The sequence below is a fragment of the Larus michahellis genome, chromosome 15 (assembly GCF_964199755.1).
Source record: "Larus michahellis chromosome 15, bLarMic1.1, whole genome shotgun sequence".
NCBI lineage: Eukaryota > Metazoa > Chordata > Aves > Charadriiformes > Laridae > Larus > Larus michahellis.
Window position 1 is genome coordinate 11,048,482 of NC_133910.1, and position 22,662 is coordinate 11,071,143.

Consider the following 22,662-nt stretch of genomic DNA (forward strand, 5'->3'; position numbering starts at 1 on the left):
TTAAAATTTGCCTTGAAAAATTTACCAGCCTTATTACAGCACCCTTAAGAAAAATAAATTGCATTTTGCTGCTAGTCTGATTCTCTTCCCCATTGCACATGGAAACCTTGGGAAGTCAAGCAAGAAGATGAAATTAGAATACGTTTCAGTAATAAGGGAATCAAATACCATTAATAATAATCTGTATTAGGAGGATATTATACCCAACTACCATTGCACTTAAGGTAACATGTAAAACCACAGTAATTAAAGTAGTTCTCTTCATCTGAAGTGGAAAAGATGATAGAAATGCGCAGGTAAGAAAGATGGAGGGAATACACTCATCAGAACCTTTTGAAAAATCTGCAAAGTGAAAATAAGAAAGAGGCACACTTTTCTCTAAGTAAATTTTACCTTGTTAATCCAGAAAACCATCGCATCCTCCAAATCATAGGGCAGTTCTTTTGAGGCACTGAATGTAGAGAAACGCTTGACACTAGCGACAACCTTTTCGATGCTGATCATTTCTACAGTGTAGGCCATCATAAGGGCGTCAATCATTGCCATATGAGAACTCTAAAAGCAGAAAACAATGAGTACTGAAAAATAAAATTCTTTAAGAAAAAAAAATCACTTGTATATTCTAACTGTATTTAAAATGAAAAATTCCTGAGGTTAGTAACCTAGAAATTAAGAGCTCTTCATTCCGTTAACTATTTTAAATAGTGTTAAATAAAAAGAAGATCATTAGGTGGATTTAATTAAGCTAACCATTTTGATTGGTGCGCAGCCCAGATCAGATTCAGACACAGGTGTATCATCACTCTCCATGACGTAAATCCCTTTTCGAGACAGAGCCTGGATCACTGACTGGTGTCCCTGCAGAGAAGCCACCTGATCCCCCTTCAGAATCAGGCTGCAGACGCGGCAGTACAGCTCGCTGGACAGCAGCAGCTTGATGACGGGTGGCTTAATATGTTCTTGCTCATATTGATCTATGTAAAACGGGTCCTTCAGCTCCTCTGGGACATTATCTGAAACAATGAAGAAAAGTTGCAACAAGTGGCACCAGTTATAAGCGAAAAGTTACTTTAATTCACAGATAGCATATGAAAGAACAAAACAAAAAATCAAGCACAAAAAATAACGATTGTAATTAAGTCTGTGCTTTCATATTGCAAATGGCTTTCAATAGGTCTTTGTGCTTAAATTCTAGTTAAGTAAAGCATACATAATTGGCTCCTGCCCAGTAACAATCTATACTAGTTGGGTCTCAAGATGCTAGAGACCCTTTCAGGAAAGCACTTCAACATGGACTGAAGTCCCCTACGCTTCTCTGTTTCCTTGAATAAGACCCACCTTAATCAGAATAATACACTGTCACCTCTACGGATTAGGGCATATTATTAGTATTTTAATTTTATTTTGAAATAAAAATCATTTACTTACATCACAGGCTAAAACGCTCTGTGTATCAGATGAGCAAAGTATACATCTTCAAAGCAAAATTTACAGCTACTTTAAGCTTTAATCCCAAAACATTGGCACAGAGCAATTAACTAACTGCAACGCCCAGTCACTAAGAGGGGCGAGCCAAACATTCTCAAACTGAAAAAGAAAAGCAAGCCACCTATTTGTTGGTTCTAAACTGACAAAGTTCATAGAAAGACCAAACTATCTGACTAAAACTGTTTTACAAATGGTTTGCAAAACAACTGAGTCTCCCGCGAGCTGATTGTCCGTATTTTTGAAGACAAGAGTATCGCAGCAAACTACTGCAGCTTTTCAGCCTTTAAATAAAAATTAAAGCCTATGAAGCAAAACCGCTCCACTTGGATTTGGATTCAACATGAATTTTAAACCAAGTCTAAAATTAACTTCTTTCGGAATGGCACAGTTTCCACAAGTTGAGTTATTTTATCAAGCTGAACACAGATCCCGAGTGTAGTAATTTACATGCAAGTTAAAATTAACAACACAGAAGTCTTCATCCTTGCGCACCGCTTCTTCCCCACCGGTTTCCAACCCTCAGAAAGGCTTCCACTTTTGCTATGCTTCAGCACAGCTTCATAGCTGGCAGGAAAGAAAGGCACTAACACCAATTAATACTCTGATCACTCTAAACACATCTAAGCCATCTCAAATCCACGCGTTGCTTGCTGAAGTCCTGCCACTGTTACAGCCTGTAACACTGCAACACAAGGCAAATGTCAACTCATTATGACAGCTGAAAGTGGAAAGAAATGCTGTTGTAAGCAATATTTCTTGATATTATTGAAAAGACATAAAACAAGTTAAAAATAGATATATCCCCAAATAAATACTTCTACTCACATTCAGTAATCAGACTAGAAGCTATTGATCTTTGTAACAGCCTAGCACTAATAAGGAGTCTTCAACTTTTTAGCCTCAAGTGTATTGTCTTAATAGAAGCCAAACGTTTCATAATTTTCAAACAAAGAATTCTATCTTATGCTATCCAGTGACTGAAGATCTTCCCCCGAAGCCACTTCAACAGTTCATCTTAAATACGTACATCTAGAGTTAAAAGAATTATTAATTTGGCAGCATATTTACTTTTCATTCATCTCATTTCCAGGATAATTAAATTTCCCCATTCAAAAAAACTCCCACCCATAGCATATCTTTGAACTGCAAAATAAGCTGCAGAGTATAGAGTATTTGTATACTGCAGAACACTTAATGTTCATAAAGAAGAGAAACTGAGACAGAATGTTATCAATTACACGAGCCAGAAATATATCTCACTTAAATAAAAATATGTAGTAAACCAGTGTTGTTGTAACAGCTTTAACAGCTCCTCAGTTAGTCATACAGTACTGCCCCTGTTTTCCAAAATGGAAAGCTTTTTGAAATTCTTAAAAATTAAGATCATTGTTTTTCCTTTATGTGACATTGAATGCTGTAATATACGGAACTACACACTGAAAACGGTTGGAAGAGACAATAAAACCCCACTGGCACTATTTAAATAGTATTTGCTAAGATGGGTGTCCATTTTTAGTGAAAAAGATAATAAATTCAAATATTTTAATCTTCTTAACATTAGCCAACCTGACCTAAAATCAAAGGCTCTTGAAAGCTAATTCCATTTAATGGTCATTGCCATTTCCGGAAAGAGTATCGAAGCTTCCATTTCTAAAGACCAGGGAAAGATCCAAAAATCAAAACGTAAAGCGGCTCAAATAATTCAACATTTGAGTTTCATTACAAGCAGCTACACCTTTAACAATCAAAGATACATTGCTTTTTACTAAAATTATTTGTGAAAGGAAATAATAGAGTACTAGCTCATAAAATATCCATCAAGAAGTACATTTCTGGTAAGAGCATTAGCACCACTCCAAGTTTTGAAGGCTTTTTTTAAAACAACAACAACAAAAATATGCAAATTCAGGATGTCTGAAATCTGAAGTACTTAGATGAGGGGTTTAGCAAGAACATCTGCCCTCCACCAGCTCCCCGAACCCCCGCAGGGCCGGGTAACCGAGGTGACTGTCTGAAACCGCGCTGTGAGTAATGGCTGGACAAAGAGCCCCCAGTGCCCCCCCAGCAGCCCACCGCCTGCCTCCCCTCAAAGCCCCCCAGCAGGCCACCGCCCGCCTCGGCACAGGCAGCTCACCACAGTGCTCCCTAGCTCCCTTTCCACGGGGCAGGATGTGATTATTTTATAGACTGTTACTACAGAAAGCAAAAAACATTCCTTTCAACACTAACACACCCACAGGGGATACAATCTATTGCATTGGGGGTCTTTACACCAATTATTAAAACAGAAGTGACTATTGGAACATGACGCCCCCCTTCCTGTGTGACAGGGGCAGTAAGTCCTCCCACATTAATTTTCGTTTAAACTAGCAACATTTTAATGATTTTTTAAAGCCTAGCAATAAATGGATCTAGTTCTTAGTGATGAGATTCCATGTCACAGAAATCGATATATTAAAAAAAAAAAAAAACAGACACAACTTTTAACTTGGCTACTGTTCTTTAGTTTGAACGTTCAATCAAGAGATCTGAAATCTTTTTCTTCTATATTGAAGACCCCTCTAACTTCATGTTTCTGATCTCCATAGAATAGCTTAAGGACTGAATGGATTTGGATTGACCAGGATTAAAGGTATGGAGGGGAGGGGGTGAAGAACTTCTTATGATAGTATTCAAATTACTAATCCTGGTACTAGAAGTTACTCATAAACGTTAATCCTCCCATAATCGAAACTTATTTCACTTGCACAGTTTTATTTTCTACATTAGTGTATACAACACTTCTGCCAGCTAAATTTGCCTGTGACAGGAAGGAACCGTTTTGTAACTAATTTGATGTTCTCACTGAAGGCCCACAGAAATTTTAAGGTGTAAAAACCACACCAAAGCTCAAGAGCTGCAATATTTACTCTTCAATTCAAATGTATTTCATACTGGACATAATCATACTATCCATCTGGCGGGCACGAATAAATGAAAAACAAATGGCAGGAAAAATCGTAATGCAAAAAGGATGCTATGTAAGTATATAACTCTGAGTTGAGAACCTTCCAAATACCATAGTTGTAGAAGTGGCATCTCACACAGCCTTCCTGGACAGCCGCAGACACTAGAAGTGCTCTAATTGTGAGATATCTTCAATATTTGAAAGTTGCACTTTCAGATGCGGATTAAGAGACTTATCTTTCACATCTCTGCTAATTATTCTTATCTGCAGTATAACGACACATAAACCACTTGCAGCACCCAGGACTGCTCATTCTCCAAAACCCCCTTAAAAATGTCAAAATTCCACATTGCTGAACATCTCAGAAATACAATTTTAGAACAATTATACACCATCACAGTTAACCCAACACTAATTTAAATAACACACTATGGATACACAAGTAGCCACTGGTATTATGGATAGCTTTTCTCACCAATTTTTGTGGATCTGGCAAACTCCAAACGTGTCACACGCTTTTTGCTTGCCTCACTACAGAATGTGTCAATGCTCTGTTTGAAGTCTTTGTCCCAGTCTTTCCAAGTCCCAGTTTCTATAAGCATCTTTTTCAACACCTTACTTTCATGACCTATAACTGAACTTAGATGTTAGAAAAATTCTGTTTATTAAAAGTTGTATTTTCACACATTTATGCTCTGGAAATTTGGAAAAATCAACAAGAAAAATTAACTTCTGAGCAATTAGCTTCTAAGCTATAGCTACAAAAATTTCTGCTTGAGCAGTTTAACAAATCATACCAAAGCAAACCAAACCCAATTAAACCATGTCCTTTTTTTTGTTTATAAAAAAAGTCTCCAATACCTTAATTTCAAAAGGAAGTCACTTTCATGTTACTATTGAATGTTATCGAAAACTTTGCAAACACCTTCTGTTTCCCTAATGTGCTTTCCAAGTTGTTACCCCAGAAAAAGTTAGCATCAACTTCAACCCAAGCTTTACAGTTGCCAGTTTTAGACAAACTGAGGTGTTCAAAAGACATAAAGCTTAAAAACTACCAATGTTTTTTATAGTAACTTAAAAACAATGACACATAACCTGATAATCAGATCTGTGAAGGCAAACATCATTAATGCAGTCCAAAGTTTGCTATCAAGAATTGTCAAAGAATTGATGTGTACCACGCTACACTCAGTATCAGAGTCGACAGAATCTCTTTCACGCACGGATTTTACGCACATTACATACCACTTTACTTAGTTGCATGCAGTCAGCTTATCATAGAGCAAAAATACTCATTTTTCCTGTTTCCCACACTTACAAAAAAACTAAGTAATAACACCTTTTTTCCAAGTTTCAGCAGCAGAAACTCTAAAGTGTTCTTGGCCCACCGAGCCTACTGGAGAGAGACCTCTACCAGCTATTTTTATAAGAGATGAAGCGCTCGACAACAAACTATCATAATTTCTCATGGAGCAATTCTTTTGGTTTGTTCAATCATATCAATGAGTTCTAATCTCTCAAAGAACTGTCATTTCCAAGTATAAATCATTGTGTACAACATAATTTAAAGGATTACAAAAATAACTTCACTTGTAACAGCTACCAGAGAGACAATTATTGCCAGACTCTCCTCGCTTTAGGGTAGGAACCATTTCTTTATCATCCCACTTACAAAAACCTGTTCAAAGACAACTACCCGATTATGATTTGATAAGGAAAAATAGAGCAATCTGAACAAATTTCACTTATCCCTTGAACTGGAGAAGTGGATACACCCCAGATCTTATTTTACCTCCAGAAGCACGAAGAACTGGTTTCACATGGAAAGAGAGCCAAAGCATCACAGTAAACAGAACAAAGCTTACTCAAATTCTGAGTAGGATTTCATTAGTATCAGTATCTGTTCACAGAATTATTTAGTACAGTATGGATGTCCTCTAAGCTGCAGATCACGTGCAGAAGCTACATGTTCTCAGCAACTAAGACCACCTGCATTATAATAAAAACATTCTTTGTGGGCTCTTACTACAGAACCGTATTACGAACTCCGTAAGTGTTCTATAATACTACACATGAAAATTTACATACAACAGGCAGAAAAAACACAAGGAAAAGACTTTGTATACTGCTGGTGAGAGTGACCGCACTCTCATTATCATATCTTTTGATCAAGCATAAAGCCACAAACCTGAATGAAGCAGAAGAGACAAAATAATAATTATGGAGTTCTTCACCTCTGTAAACTTCACACAAGTAATATTCAGTGTTTATTAAACTGGCATTATTAAATAAACAAAGGTTTAACTACTGAATATTTGCAAAACACAACAGCTTGCTTAAAAACATTTTTATTATGGACCTGAGAAGGAAGCTGGCAAAGAATATAAGCAAGGAACTCAGGGATTTAGGCTATTTAGCCCAGGAAACATGCTCACACTGCCTCTATCAACCTGCAACTGTGGGTAGCTATTGCAGTACTATAAAACCTTATTTAACAGGTAAGTATTAAGTACTTCAAAGGCCAAAAAAAGCCACAACTTAGATTTCCCCTACAATGCATTACATTAGTGCTTGGCTTTCCTGCCTGTATCTTGCCAAAGGTCTCAGGCTAATGTTAGCATGAAGTCTGGAAATTATGTAAAGCTCCTAGCCCTAATAAAAAAGCAAAACCCACCAAGTTCATTTTGAAAAATCTGCATTTTAGGAACTGTTTCAAAGAAGCAACAACATTTGTTATGGAAAAGGCTGCAAACCCACTCGCTCACAGCAAGCTGCAACCCTGAAAAACTTCCGTGCATTCTTTCCTTATCTAAATTTTAACATATGACGGAAAACATAATTTCTACACATAAATTGATGCTGTACCAAGTCTGCTGAGAAATCAAAATTTTTCATTTCCATTGTCTATTTTACCAAGTCATACCGAATGAAAATGTATGAGTTGTGTTCACTCCGACCACTCAGAGCCCGAGGGGGCAGTGGCACTGAGGGACCAGGTCCATTTCCCCCTGCTCAGCCCTGGGCAGCGCCTGGCTCTGTCACTGCTCGGCAATCTGGTTCATTCCGCCGCCTGTGAAAAAGCAATCTCTCCCACGGACAGCTTGCCAAGCCTCTCCAAACCTCCCACACTCGCCTCCTGTGAACCGAAGTTCCACAAACTCAGCGGCACCCTTGCTCCTCGGCCACTTAAACGTTATGAATTGTATTTTCACACTGCCAGCAGAATTCCTTAAAGCGCACATTTGGTTCTAATCAAAGTTTGCTGATGAAAAAGATAATTCTGTTCTAATCAAATTCCATTCCCTCAAACCACTGTCTCAGCTAAATGGACTTCATCATCTCTCAAGTGTATAGAGGGGTTTCCAGATGTTTGTGCACAGACTTTTAGAATGATCCATGACAGGACCCCCAGATTCATTTGGGGAGACAGGTGATATCAAATGAAGAAACACTTTCCTTCACAACATGCCCCCCCCCCGCCTTCTGGAATTCGGACAAACAGTTGTAAGACCTCCCTCTGGAGTCCATCTGTGACAACCGGGCAGCCACCACAGACAGACAGGAGGAGCTACGGACTTCAGAAACTAACCATTCAGCCCAATTCCCATGCAAGAAGAGGGGCTGTCTCTCTAGCAGCGTTTGTGCTGAAGAGACGAGGGAGCTGCGCTCAGTTGTTTGGCTACCAAAATTCTCTCTTTTCATGGCCAGAAGGGAAAAAAGGAAGAATGCATCATCAAATGAAACAAAGCCCAAATTAGGACTTCAACTTCAAATTATGTCTCGTGCATGCTCTCAGTAATTTGTCCTTGTGGAAAAAAAAAGAAAGGATGAAGAATTTTCCTACTTAAAGGCCAGCTGAGATGTGGAGAATTCAAATATCCTGTAACAGTAAATAGAAAACACAGTTTCAGGTAAAACCTGCAGCCATGAATGACTTTTAGTAACAGTCTACACTGGAATGAAATCCCTGTTCACGACCATTTCCACACTTCAGCATGAGCTTAGCCTTACTCAGATGAAAATGAAATCCAGGCTACACACCAGCATTTGAAGGGCACAAATTTATGTCAATTCATATGTCAGTTCCAGATCTAACATTTCCAAAAAACACTCCTAACTTTGCCACTTGAAGGGAAACCCTATCAGATAACCTTCAGGACATAAGACAGCGTTTTAATATTATAAACAGAGAAGCATTTTTTTCCCCACCAAATTGACCAGAACTAAGTCTAAAATAACAAAAAAGCCCGCCCCCAACTTTCACCTTCCTAGTGAGATTTTATATAACAATTTCACAATTCCATGACAGCTGCCCACTGAACAACATCCAATATCTTAACACAGAAAAAAAACCTCGAGAGGCAACAAGTAATGCATTAAGTTCAAATATTATTCAAAATGATAATCACATAGGAAACCTTTTTAAACCCATCTCTCTATGAATTAAAGAGGCTTATAAATTTCTAAGTATTTTGCAATGCTATTCCATAAGTAATGGTTACTATGTGACAATGCCTTGCAGGAGCCATTTCAAAAATCAAACTAAATTTCATGGGCCATGGTCCTGCAAAGATACACACACACAAACTTATGCACTGCAGCTAACCAACAATGCAACACCAAAAGCCCCAGCAAAAATATTTTTCTTACTGCTCATGATTTAACTTCTATTAAAATGTAATCTGAACAAGCCCCAATACAAGCAGAAAAAATGGCAAACGCTGCCACAGCCTTCTCTACACTAGAGATCACATCATTGTCATTATGAAGGGTGGGTTTCTTTTCCAAAATTTTTAGTCCAAAGAAAGCCAAATACTTATTCAACGTAAGTCTGCACCGTCAAGTGCATAAATAGACTTGCTGTTAACCCCTTATCTGGTCCAAGATGTATAGACACAACCCTGAGTTCTGGAGCCCCAGAGGACACTACAAAGAGACACGAGGCCAAAAACTTTCTCTGCAGCGTAGGAGCCACACCAGTCAATTCTAATTTAGGATTAGCTTTCTTTCGAAACAAAGTCATAATATAAATAGTGCGCCCCCATGTCTGGAATATCCATTTTATCTCTGATCACTAAAAAGTCTTCAGAAAACATTACGAACAATTCCAGCAACCAAAAAATTTTTACATGAGGAAATGTTCTTTAGAGTTATCAATGTTTTACTAACACCCCCCCAAAATTCCCACATTTTTTTCAAACATCATCTGATAAATAGGGGGGGTTTTGTCTCTTGTTGCTTGTAAAGAAATATTTCACTAATATTAACCATAAAGGCATAATTTTCTGTTTTCCCCATAAACATTAAGATGATGAGAACACTGACAGAGCTGGAAACATTAAAAAATAAAAATAATTTAGAAAAATATTCCAACAAGGATTAATATTTAACTACAGGAATGGACTGCTTTTCTTCAGCCTTGTCACAAAGTAAGCTAGTGCTAATCCATTAAGCATATTATGAGTTTGGCGAATTAGACTTAGATTAACAGGGCTACCTCATTTTCCAAAACAAGATTCTGTACGTTTTTATTATATGTTTTATTCTGGATGAACAAAAATGTAAGTATTCCTTCATATTTCTTCATAATGATGCCACTTAAACTCAAGATATGTCTAATAACAATAATTCAGAATGGACAGATAGATCTAGTTCAAAACAAAACAGCAAATTTCAGTAGATGTCAGGAAAATACTGCACAAATGATACTCCAAGAATCTTTATTTTTCTGCCTTTGATTGTAAAGGTTGATGACTACTATCACCTACAACTTGCTGTTTAATGTCAGAGAACACAGACAAACTGTACCTGTTCACTCAACATTTCTTTTACATAAAAGAACATTGCTGATCATAAATTGATTATTTTTTAGTTAATTTTGAAACCAAAACCACAATCTGACAAAAAAACCCACAACCTCCTGAGAATACAAAGAGTATCAAGGTCCTAGCATCCGTTGGCCAAGATGACTAGACAAGGAAGCACGCTAAAGCCTTCACAGCCTGGAAGGGACTCAGGGCCCGCAAGCAGCAACATACAGTTCTGTGCTGGAAAACCCACCTAGCTAAAATGCGGATTTAAACATTTTGAGGTATGCATTCTTCACAAACACGATCTGTGAGCATTCACCATTAAGGTTTGCTGATTCAGGGTATCTCATATAGTTCCATTATTCCTGTCGAAGGTACCAGGAAACATACAATATTACAGGAAAACAGACGGTCATATTATCGATATTTAAGACAAAGGTGACTTAAGCCAAATTTAGCTACTTCTGGAATGGCAAGGGAGACACAGAAAGCAAGAACAAAACCAAGAATGACTCCCTGATAAAAGTGATCTTACCTATTCCGTAGGCTTTAGCACAGATCCATTGTAGATTAGCAGCTATTTTTGCTCTGGCTGAATCATAGAGCTCCAAAGGGACAATCTCAACTGCACTATCTGTCAGGGCATCCATTTTTCTTCTGGTACTATCTCCACCCACACAAACATCAACATCCACCATCTAAAACAAAAACAAAAGACAGCGGACTTTTACACAGGCATTTTTAAAACCATTGCATTTTTAAAACGGCAGAGGAGAGGAGCTGGCTGAAGGGATGGCCAGCCTGCATCATGCCAGGCACAATACAGCGGGCGGAACACCAACAGGCCCGACATCCTTCAGCATTTACATTAGAAGGGCTTATTTAGCAATTTAAAATCCACTCGGAAATCAAAAGACATCCGAGCCCAGGGCGAGCATCCCTTTTATTGCAAGCCGCGGATTTGCCCACAAAAAGCCCTTTGCCAAGGCTACGGGCGGGCGCTGGCCAAAGAAGAAAGGAGCAGCCCATCACCTGCCGCCCGCTAGAATAAAGGCAGGCCGGGGCGCTCCCGCACCGCCGTCCCCCCCGTCCGCCGAACAATGCGGGCAGGTACGGCGGCCCCCGCCCGCACCGCCCCCACCCCGCGGGGCCGCGCCGGGGCCGGCCCGGGGCAGCACCTGGGGCTCCTTCCCTCGCCTCGCCCGGGAGGAGAAGCAGCAGAGGTTTCTCGCCCGCACCCCCATCCCCGCTGGCCCCGCCGGGCGGCGGGAAGCCGCGGAGGAGGGCAGGGGGGACGGCGGCTCCCCCTCCCCGCCGCGGCCCAGCCCGCATCCCCGCCCCCACCCGGGAGGAGGAGAGGAGGGAGGAGGAGGAGGAGGAGGAGGGAGAGGGGCGCAGCCCACCCGGCGCCGGCAGGCAGCTCCGCACACGGCAGCCGCCGAGCCCCCGCCGCCGCTCCCCCCTCACGCCCGCCCGCCGCGGCCTACAGGCCCCGCCGCCTCACCTTGCCGCGCTACCGCTGCCTCATCCCCGGGGGCGGGGAGGGTGTTAAGGAAGGAGGGAGGGGGGGGCACCTCCGCGGCGTCCGGGGCCCCGGCGGCGCGCCGAGAGGCGGGGGAGGCTCGGTGGGGCCGGGCCCGTTGCCGGTACAGGAGGGCGGCGGGGAGGGAGGGACGGAGCCGCCGCCGCCGCCGTCGGGCCGCGGCTGCCGACGCTCGGGGCCGCGCGCGCGCGCATGCGCCCGCCACTCACGCGCGCGCGCGCGCCTTCCCCCCCCACCCCCCAGCTCCCCTCCTCTGCCGGCCGGGCCGGGGCGGCGCGCGCGCTCGGCGGGAAAGGAGGCGGGGCTCGCTCCCGCGCGCGCCGCCAGGCCCCGGCTCCCGGCACCGCGCAGGCGCGGGGGCCCGGCCGCCCGCCGCCCTCGCTAGGCAACGGTTGCCAAGGGAACGGGGACCGGGCCCGCGCGGCGCAGGGCGCCCCGCTGCCCTCAGCGCCCCGCCGGGCCTGGGCCAGCGGCCCCGGCTGCGGTAGCCCTGCCCCAGGACCGGGGTAGCCCTGCCCCGGCCCATGTGGGAGCCGGGCGAGCCTCACACCCTCAGCACCCCGCCACGCCCCGCGGGAGGCGCGGAGACCCCGGGTCTGAGCAGGCCGCAGAGTGTTTTTCCCCTTGTGAGGGAAGGAGGGAGGCCAGCCGCCTCCCCGCGGGGTGACGCTGTGGCTTCCTGGCCCTGGCTGCCGTTCCTGAGCAGCGGGGTCCACTGTGGAGTCAGGACGGTGACGGAGAAGGAGCCCTTCTGGTTAAAAGGGGTGAGCAGCGAGAGTGGCTTGGGCCGCTTCCCCATCCATATTGCACAGCAGCCCTGGCAGGCGAGTCCTGCTCCTCGAAACACACAGTCCGGGAGAGATGCGGGGTTTGCACAGGTTTAGGGAACCAGCTTGCAGGCAGACTGTCGGGGTCAGGGGTCTCGGGCGTCTCAGGGTCAGGGGCTCCCAGTGACTGGTGTATGGCTGAGCGCCGCCACCGCCAGCCCCGTGTTCCTTCCTCGCCCTGGCAGCCCGGTGTGCCTCTTCCACAGCAGCGTCACAACTCGGTGTCATCTTCACTTGGTCTTCCGTTTGGATGCAAGGAAGCACAGGAATGCCAAAAAAACTTTGTCTTGACAAAAATCACTAGCTGTGGAAACCTTTAGGTACACGATAGATTCCACTGTAGTATAATTACATGTTTGTTTAATCACAGGAAGGATTAAAATCTTGCTCTGCTGCCAACCACACTTGACAAAACATTGGTTGATAATCAGCGATACTTTTCTTCAGGTTATTACAAATAATTTCCCCCGAGACTCGATGTGTTAGTATCTGCCCATCATCAAAGGATGTCAAAGATGGTTTTCAGGCAAAAGCTTCTGCATTTATGTGTTTCTTAGCAGATAGGGAATTTCTTCACCTGTTTTATGTCCTGATCCACAGATAACAGCAAGAAATGTTTCACAGGTGTAACGTGTTGATTGTTGTTCTTTGCTGGGTGCAGTTAGACTGTCAAAATCACCTGAGGGCCATTCTGCTGGGTGCAGTTAGATGCTGCTCTGCGCTGCCTTGGTGATCGGCACTAGATCCTGCAGAATAACTCGCTTGACAAGTGAATTTCAGGGCTCATCTGAAAAGTGAAGCTGCATGATTGAGTAGAGGTTTGAGCCTTTAATGCCTCTGCTAGATGGATGAATTATCTTAACATCCAGCCACTGAAAATGTGATTATAAGTTTAGCTGCACAACAGGGATAGCAGACTGACCTTATTCTACCTAATTTTCTTTGTTATGATTCTCATAAATTATTTTTTGCCGCATGTAACTGGTAGATTACATAAATGTTTCAAAATCATTAAAGATTAATTTGTGTCTGTCTTAGGATTCCACATTTATTTCCTTATATCTTCTCAAAGTGCAAGCAGAGGGCATTCTGGTTTGTGGCATCAGGAAATACGATCTGGCGTTCAAAGGTTATTCCAGCCTCTATCAGTCTTCCACGTTGCAAGACTGTGGGCAATTAAAGTAGATGTCCTTTGCAAACAACTTGTTAGTTGTTTTATAATCTCTGTTTGAAGAGTTTGGTTTTCAGTACAGTTTTTTCCAGGCTGTCGTTTCATGACGTTATCATTATAACAAGCTGCTCTTGTTTTTAGATTAAGTATTAAGGCCCAAACCAAATCCCCTTAAACTCAAGAAGAATGTTTTCTTTTACGTGGTGGATCGGGCATTAAAGGGATTGCAGAAAGAAAATGGCCCTTTGACTCTCGGAGCGGGTGACCTGTATGCGAGGGTGAAGGTGCATCCGGGAGAAAACTGACCTGCTTTTTCCTCTGACATAATTTTGCTATAGGTAAAGAATGGATCCAGTTGTCAAACTCGTCAGAACCACTTAGAAATATGTTTTAAGAGGGTGGCAGACCACCCCTCCAAAGCCAAACCAGTATTACCTGGACCCCTGAAACTCTCTGAATAAAAAAAGTGGAAAAGTTTGGCTCAAGAAAATGAACATTGTGGAGAAAAAGCGTCGGGGGAAGTCTGGCGGTGAGGAGAATGCTCTCCTTTCACAGGCTTCTGCTGCACTTAGGATCCTGGCCTTACAATTACCTCTTGTCCTACCCCTTTCACTCATACAGCGCTGTCCTCCAGAGCTGCCTTCATGTTCCAGTCCAATGCGAAATGAGCTGCCACTTCTTCCTCTGTGGTAATACCCTGAAATCCTCCGTGGTAATACCCTGAAACCCTGTTACTGAGGGCATGCATTTGCCTGTCCTTAAGTGGATGCTGAAACTGATGTTTTGGGAAACTTTGTAGCTGATGATGAAGTGGTTTGTCAAGAACTCGGCACCAGCGTCCTCAAAATCGTCCTGGAGATAAAAAGCCTGCGTTTAAAATGGGAGGGCCATCAGTGGATTGCTAAACGTGTTTGCTTTTTCCATGAGAAAATAAATGACTCTCCCTTATTCAGTAGCAGCAAATTCATCTGCAATTTGCGTACCGCGTGTTTCTTTCCTGTACGCCTCTACTAAACATGCTTCAAGGCTTTTCTTCTGGAAAATGTTAATACATTGCTTTTCTATATGAAATAATTTTCCTATTGGTCTCCTGGATTCCTTAACCATTCGGAGTGGGCGTACACGTGAACTGACAAACACTGCGCAACTTGTCTTCCAGCAGAACTCTGAGATTAATTACTAGGAGGTAATACCTTTGAGAAATTACCATATTCAAACACGACACCTGTTGCATGGAACACAGCTAAAGCCGCGTGCTTGTTTTCTGCCGTACTGGAAGAACGCCTGGGATTTCGGTTTCTTCCACCATGTTCCATTTATCAGCCTGGGGACCACATGTAGAACAAGAATATCAGTCCCTTGTCATCCCAAGGACTTCTGATCTACATTTATATCGTAGTCTGTAGAAATATCAACATGCTGTGCACTGGGATCCTATAGGGTGGAGATACCTCCTGGATACATAGAGAAAGCGAGAGCGGACCCGGCAGTGGCACTAATTGGCACCTTCCAGTCAGAAAGGCCAGCGGGGAACTGGGGTGTGCCCTGAGCTTTACAAAAAGCACCTTCAGATGAAGGAAAACGAATATCTGCCGGAGAATGCATGAAAGCCCGTGCTTCACTGTCTCCCGTAGCTGTTTATGGAGGGGGAGGACTCCATGCGATGTCTCTACCCATGACATAATGCTCTTAGTGCTAAAATCAGCAAAAAAAGCAGAGCAAAGGGCTGTGACACAGGAATTTTGGCGCGCTGGGTAGCCTGATTTCTGCTTCGTTTCCTTTCCTCCATGAGGACTCACCACACTTTCCAAAGTGGTGATTTCCCATCTTTTGCCTCCTTTCTTCCTTTCCCCAGGACAAGAACAGGAGAGAGACTTTCCCTCACCACCCGCTCAGGCACTGCCCGGGAGCAGGCAAGGGTTACCCTGCCCCGCTCCCGCGGCACAAACGCTGCACAGCGAGAGAAGATGGTTGAGTGAATCAACAGGATTTTTGTCCTGTTATCCTTGCAAAATATCCATGATGGACACAAGTTCTGAGGATGGCCGTGGCAGAGCAGCGAGGAGCCGCTCGTGCATGCCTGCAGCCCTCTCCTTACGGCTCTATTTTCAGCCCTGGACTAATTTTGAACACCGCTGTAGCTGCTTCCCCGTGCTTAGTTCTGCAGGGCCTCGTTTGCCCTGGTGCTGAGCACTTAATATCCCTGGCTGGGATCAACTTAGAGCCCGGGCGCTTCTGGAGGTCACTGCATGGGCTGAGGCTGGCACCACCACCACAGGAGGTGAGGGGAAGCAGGAGGAGGAGAAGTCGGTCTTCTCGGTGCCGGTGGGCTTTAGCATCCCCCAGCACAAAGTTCAAAAAAAAAAAAAGTTAGGTCTTCCTAGAAATTCACTAAGGAAAAAGAGATGTGGTCAAAAAGACATTTAAAATATTGCCCGGCTGAATGGAGCTGGGCTCCTCATCCAGTTGCCCCTCTGACAGCTTCAAAATGTCTTTCTCTCCCTCGTACAATATAGTTTCCCATGACAGTTCGTCATACAGCCAGCCTTAAGGAGAGCAGAACATTATTCTTTGTAATAGACCAGTCACTTCAGCGCGATTACCAACACCACGGGAACAGTTTCTACAGCATGATGTTGTCGGTAATTCCTTATACCCAGCTCTGTAACTCGTGAGGAATATGCAGTGGCGTGGCCTTGTGCACCGGGGAACCGCATGCAACAAGCAATGTTTTTCATGTAAATAAAGAAAACAAATTAAACACGGATAGTAGGACTCTATTTCATTCATGCATGCATTCAGATTATTTTAAAGGTAATGTGCGTGCAATTTGGCTATTATGCTGATGAGCACAGCAAGTTATTCAGATTTATTTCTTTTCCCCTTTCTTAAAACGTTTGATATGTATGAAATGATGCCAGGGGAGGTGCTGCTTCACACCTCGGCTGCATGGGCTCCCCCCGGCAGTCCCCGGGGCTGCTTCTGCCCCTGGGGACCCCGGGGCTGCACAGCTCCAGGAACAAACGCCCCAGGAAGGGACCTCGGCAGCTCCGCTCCTGGCAGAGAGGGGCCACGCGCAGAGTGGGGACGGTGATCCCCATCGCATCTGAAATAATCACAGAATCACAGAATGGTAGGGGTTGGAAGGGACCTCTGGAGACCATCCAGTCCCACCCCCTGCCAGAGCAGGGTCACCCAGAGCAGGTGGCACAGGAACGCGTCCAGGCGGGGTTGGGATGTCTCCAGAGACAGAGACTCCCCCACCTCTCTGGGCAGCCTGTGCCAGGGCTCTGCCACCCTCAGGGTAAAGAAGTTCCTCCTCATGTTGAGATGGAACTTCCCATGGTCAAGTTTGTGCCCGTTACCCCTTGTGCTGTCACTGGGCACCACTGAAAAGAGCCTGGCCCCATCCTCCTGACACCCCCCCTTTCAGTATTTATAAGCATTGATAAGGTCCCCCCTCAGTCATCTTATTTCCAGACTGAAGAGACCCAAATCCCCCAGCCTTTCTTCATCAGAGAGATGTTCCAGTCCCCTCATCTTCTTGGTAGCCCTTTGCTGTCCCCTCTCCAGCAGTTCCCTGTCCTTCTGGAGCCGGGGAGCCCATACTAAATACTTCTATTTAGCACTTAGCTCCAAAGTGCTGTGCAAACATTAATTAATGACTCCGTTCTTGCCAGGGGCAAGAGCTGGCGGAGGGAGGGGGCACAGCTCGCCCTGCCTGGCTCTCCCGCTGGAAGCCAGACTTGCCTTTGCCGGCTGCGGGGCGCAGGATGCTCCCACTCCGGGCTCGCGGTTCTCTGCAGCAATTACAGCTCTGGAGGCGCTGGCAGTGGGTTTTAAGTGCCTGCATTAATCATAGGAGGGGTTTTAGCACATAAGATATTTTTATCTATGAGATTATTTACTTTTAAAGTCCCTAGGCTCTGTTTAGGAGGATGACGGGTCAATAGCACTTACAGCCCACCAGGTTTTCCAGAGAGATTTCTGTACCAAGAGGGCTGGTCCCAGCCTTCCCTCCGCCTCGTCCTTCCTGGAGCAACCCCAACCGACGAGACCCCAGGGACCAGCTGGGCGAGCGCCGAAAGGTTTTTGAGTGGTGCCACGATCTAATTAATGAGAAAATGAGATTTTTCTTTATTTCCATGTATCTTTATATACATTAAACCCTTTTTAGCAGGCATATTTGGGTAGTGTTCAGACAGAAATCACTTTCTATAGGAACTGTTGATTTGCGTTACCCAGGTGATTCCCTTTTAAAAACTCGCTTTTTTCCTAAGGACACTTTGGAAAGTAAAACTATATTTACCACAAATGTATAACTACACGAAGAAAGAATGACTTTTCTCCAACTTTTTCACCACTATTTAAACATTATTGGAAAGCAGTGAATAACTGAAAGGTAAAAGACATGAATAAGATAAAAAAAAACCCAACTAATTGAATTCCAAAATGCAACACCTGCCCCCCGCTCCTGGCTGCGCTTTGTGAGGTGCATTGGCCAAGAGCAAGGTTGGACGTTCTCAGCATCTTCACCCCCAAAAATGCCGTGGGGTTTGCGATTGGAGCTGTACAAAGCCCTGGCGCCCCGATAACCTGATTTCCAGCAAAACAGTGTGTAACCCTCCTTTCTCCCCATGAGCCGGCGCGTGGCTTTTTCTCAAAAACAACGTCCTGAACCTCTGCTAAGCGTCACCTTTGGGATTTCACAGCAGACTCCAGCCAACCTTTTCCAAAACTGTGTTACAACATCGTTATTTCACCGAAACGTTTCACATTCGCTGCACAGAGGGAGGTGTTTGCGTGGGAACAAAACCGGGGCCGCCTTGTTCCAGGTCCCCTGGGGACGCACGAAGGCAAAAGCTGCTGCTGGCTCCTGGAAAACTGCCTCTTCCATCCCAGGCACGGGAGGGATGTACCTGGCCCAGGCATTTCGCCTTCCCTATGGCACGTTTGAATTCTGGTCTGGAGATACAGAGGATATTTTGAGGAAAGGGCTGCCATTTCTGTATTTTAAGGCTTTCCCCTCCATAAATACAACCCACGCGGCCCCAGGTGGGGAGGACGGCACCGCAACGCGCTCCGGGTGATTTCCACGCGTGAAGGTTCAGCCCACATTGTTTCTAAAGAGCAGAAACTGCCTCAAAAAGCAAATTACAGATCCTCTAATTCTACCACCAGCGGGGTCCGGCGGGGGCGGGCGGCAGCTTCCCGCTGCATTTTGCCTCATACCCTGTTTGGTATTTTTAGCTCCTGCCATTCCGGTGGGACGCGGCTCCTGGCTCACCTCGCTGCCGGCGCCGCACCGCAGCCGAGCCCTTGCCCTGGCAGCCCTGTCCCCTCTCGCCCGGCCTCCAGAGAGGTGCCAAAACAAACCACGGCCTTCCTCACCCCCTGGGGTCCCTGCCAGCTCCCACACGCCGCCGCGTCTGCACGCTCTTAAATCTGCAGCCAGAGAAACGCGTTAAAGTACAAATTAGTCAAGAGTAATTGAAACATCTCAATCCGGCTTGGCCGGGTCCTATTTACAGCGAGAACTTGACTGTAAAGCTCAGACGCCGGGCAGGAACCCCAGCCATGCCGGCAGCTCCGAGCCGCCGGCAGCAAACCCCGGCTGATGGACCTCGGCGCAGACGCCTGGGCCAGGCAGGGGGTGGGCAGGGGTTGGGCATCCCGGTCCCCATGCTCCCAGTGGGGATGCTGCCATCCTGGGTGCGCCTCCCATCCCTCCCTGCCGCAGGGGTTGGCACACAGGGGTCCCTGCACGCCCCGGGGTGCCTGGGGCAGGGTGTCCCCTGCAATCCCTTCCAGAGGCTTCGGCGCATACCGGGGTTGGCAGGGGCAGGCTCTCGGCGTGGGCAGGACACAGCCCTGCGCCAGGACGGGTCTGAGAGGGGCCGAGGCACCACAAGCAGCACCCGCAGCTGAAACGCAACACGGCTCATGAGGGTGCCATCGCGCTGAGACGGGGTGACCACGCTGTCCCAGTCGAAGCGGGCACAGTGCTGGTGACCTGGGCCATTGGGCATGGACGCTACCCAAACATGGGGGGCTGTACGGCCCTGGTCCCCCATGTGCAGTGCCGTACCACCCCGGTCCCCACGTCTGCCGAGGCTGATTCCTGCCCAGCACCGCTCTGCCCCAGGCTCCCCTCGCTCCCCGGGGTTCAGGGCTGGCTGAGAGCAGCCCGTACCCCCCCGGCTGGCCCTGGGAACTGGGGTGACGAGACCCCCAGGGCTGCCAGGAGCACACGGAGGAGGGGATGCTGCAAAGGACACCCATATCCATGGGGCTGGGACATCGTGTGCTGCTGCCTGTCCTGCTGGGCAAGACACACGGATGCTATAAGACCCCCAGCAGAAGCCCCCCGGACAGGCAAATCCCCGACAGCGCTGACTTACCGGTGGCAGCCGCCGGCATCTTCGCAGCCTGAGGGGTCGCCGGGGGCTCTGGGCAGCAGCCCGTGGCATGGGAGCCCGTGGCACGTCCCAGGGGCTCAGCGCTGGGGGGCTTGGTCCCCTCCGCTCCCCAGGAAGAGCCGGGGGGAGCAGGGCAGCGCTGCGCTCCCCAGCATCACTGGCGTCGCCACGGCAACGGCTGAATGACTCATTTATGAGTGACATCAGAGATGCGGAGGAGGGGGCCGGGGGCTGGAGGGGCTGAGGGTGATGCTGGGAGCAGATATTCCCGATTTGGGTTTGCTGGTTAAAGCCGGAAGGTTTTGTGCAGGGAAAACATCCAGAGCCAGCCCCGCAGCACACCCTGGGCTGCGTCTCGCCGGGGTCCTGGCGTTATTGTGCTGGAGACCCACGGATTCGGCAGGGCAGGAGATGCCGGAGCCCCTCCACACGTTGGCTCGGTGCTGGGGCAGGGCAGGAGGGACACCCCGGACAGATGGGGCCCCGCCTGCCCTCGTGACTTCAAAACTCAGCCAGAATAAGGAAACCAGTTTAGAAATCACTTGCCTTGACTGGCTTCGCCTTCATGCTGGGCACAGGGACAGGGGAGGCTGCCTTCAGGGGGTTGTTGGGCTCCTTGTCTCCGGTGACGCTGTGGCTGCGCACTGTCCCTGGGGGACCCTGCCTGCACCCAGGGGCTGATGGCAGGTCCCCAGCGCCTGCCCGGCACCGTCACACCGCGGGAGCCGAAATGGGGCCTCGCTCGGAAACTCATCAAGAAGAGAGAGAAGCGTCAGCTGGACACACACACACACACACACAGGGGGCTCAGGCACCACCACGGGCAAACACCCCATTTTTCAGAGCATTTTGGTAGCACTTCTGCCCGCAGCTGTGCTGTGGGGGGCTGTCAGGCACCGTCAGATAATCACAGCCAGAAGTGCCGATGTTCCCTCCCCTCTCGCTCACAGGCTCCGTTAGTCTCTGATGAGACAAAATGAAGTATTTTAGTAGGACGGGAGTCCTGCACAAGGCTCTGCACGGAGCCAGAGCAGTGCCAGGTCAGACAGCGACGCAGCAGCTACATGATCTCCAAGAAATAAACTTTCCTCCGTGGGATCAGCATCACTCAATCCCTTCCCCAGACACCCTTCGGGGCTCCCGGGCATCCCTCCTTACATGAGGCTGGGATCAGGGAACCCAACACTGGAGGCTTTTATTTTTAGCCCAGCAAGCTATAAATACAGCCCACGGTAACCTGTGGAAATCTGAGCGACGGCTCAGCGCGGGAAGTGACGGCACCGGGGAAGCCCGCGGCGGCCAGCGCTGCACCGATGGGTCTCTGGCGGGGAAAGGCACCATCCCGCTTCCAAACACCCGGGCTGGACGAAAATACGAAGCATTTCAAAACGCTTATGGGCTCAGCTCGGGCACAATGCTCCTGCAAAAGGGGGAAGAGGGGGCTGGCAGGAGAAGCGGGCTGCTGCCGTCTCCTGCCTGCGCTGGGGGAAGCGGGGAGAGGAATGGGGAAGAGGGATGGGGAAGGATGGCTCGGAGGCCAGAGCCCAGATCACAGGGAGGATTGTGCATTATTTTTTTTTCTTTCCTTGATGAGATTTGCGTGTGGGAGCAGGGGAGGAAGGTGCCTGGCTGCGAGGAAGCTGGGCGAAGGGGGGTGAATGTGGAGAACACCCCGTGATTCATCGCACGCAGCCTGGCAACGAGCTGCTGTGTAGGGGAAAACACAGATGGAAGAGGGCTGCTGCGCTGCCGAGCCAACAGCACGGAAATAGTCGACTGGTGTCCTTTTAAGGATGGTTTAAAAGGGTCCAAACTATTTTCCTTCTCTTGCATACTTCACAGAGGAACTATGGGGGTCCAGCATCCCACACTGCCTGGCTCGCCCCGGCTGGGGCTGTGCGGATCACGTGGGAACAGAGCAAAAAAATAAAATTCTGGGTGCCAGGAAACCCAGAGAAATGCCCCAACCCCCCCCTACTCCGTCCCTCACGCTGTGGGAAGGGGTCGATGCTGGAGGCAGCGGGTTCAGCGTGGCACCGGGGCTGTGCTCTCCCCAGGGCTGCCCTGCACGGCAGCGCCGCAGAGCTGAACAGTTCAAGCACCCTCTGGGTGCTGCCGCGGGTACGGGATGCCTGGGCACAGATTCCCTGCGGAGCAGCCCTTCCTCAGAGGACAAATAGAGGTTCACTTCAACATATATGTGGTTTATGCCCAAGCTATGGCTCGTAAAAGCCAAGTAACCGCATCATGCATAAGTGCTCCAAGTCTTCCATGAATAATTTCTTTTTCAGGGTGCACAGGCAGCTGCTGACACCTGCACAGCCCGGCACCGAGGTGTTCACAAACCTCTCACCAAGAATTAAGCACAAAGCCACCGTGGCCGCCACGCACGCAGAGCCCTGGCGCGGAACCAGCTGGACCAGCTCAGCGCTCCGGGCATGCCGCTTCCCAGAGCGG

General features: G+C 47.3%; 1 protein-coding gene across 4 annotated transcripts in view; it reads right to left on the minus strand.

The window, feature by feature from the left end:
* CAMSAP1 (calmodulin regulated spectrin associated protein 1) overlaps positions 1–20,398 on the minus strand; it is a 37,006-nt gene extending 16,608 nt beyond the window's left edge. The window contains exons 1-4 of one of the 4 annotated variants that reach the window (XM_074608334.1): positions 20,188–20,398; positions 10,781–10,943; positions 751–1,013; positions 394–555 (exon numbers count right to left, since the gene is read on the minus strand). In XM_074608334.1, coding sequence (XP_074464435.1) covers positions 394–555; positions 751–1,013; positions 10,781–10,943; positions 20,188–20,256 — 657 coding nt within the window. In that variant the 5' untranslated portion in view covers positions 20,257–20,398. Of the gene's footprint in view, positions 1–393; positions 556–750; positions 1,014–10,780; positions 10,944–11,749; positions 12,013–20,187 lie in introns of those variants that run through there. The other 3 variants (XM_074608335.1, XM_074608336.1, XM_074608337.1) reach the window with 3 other exon arrangements.
* Positions 20,399–22,662: the final 2,264 nt, after the last annotated feature.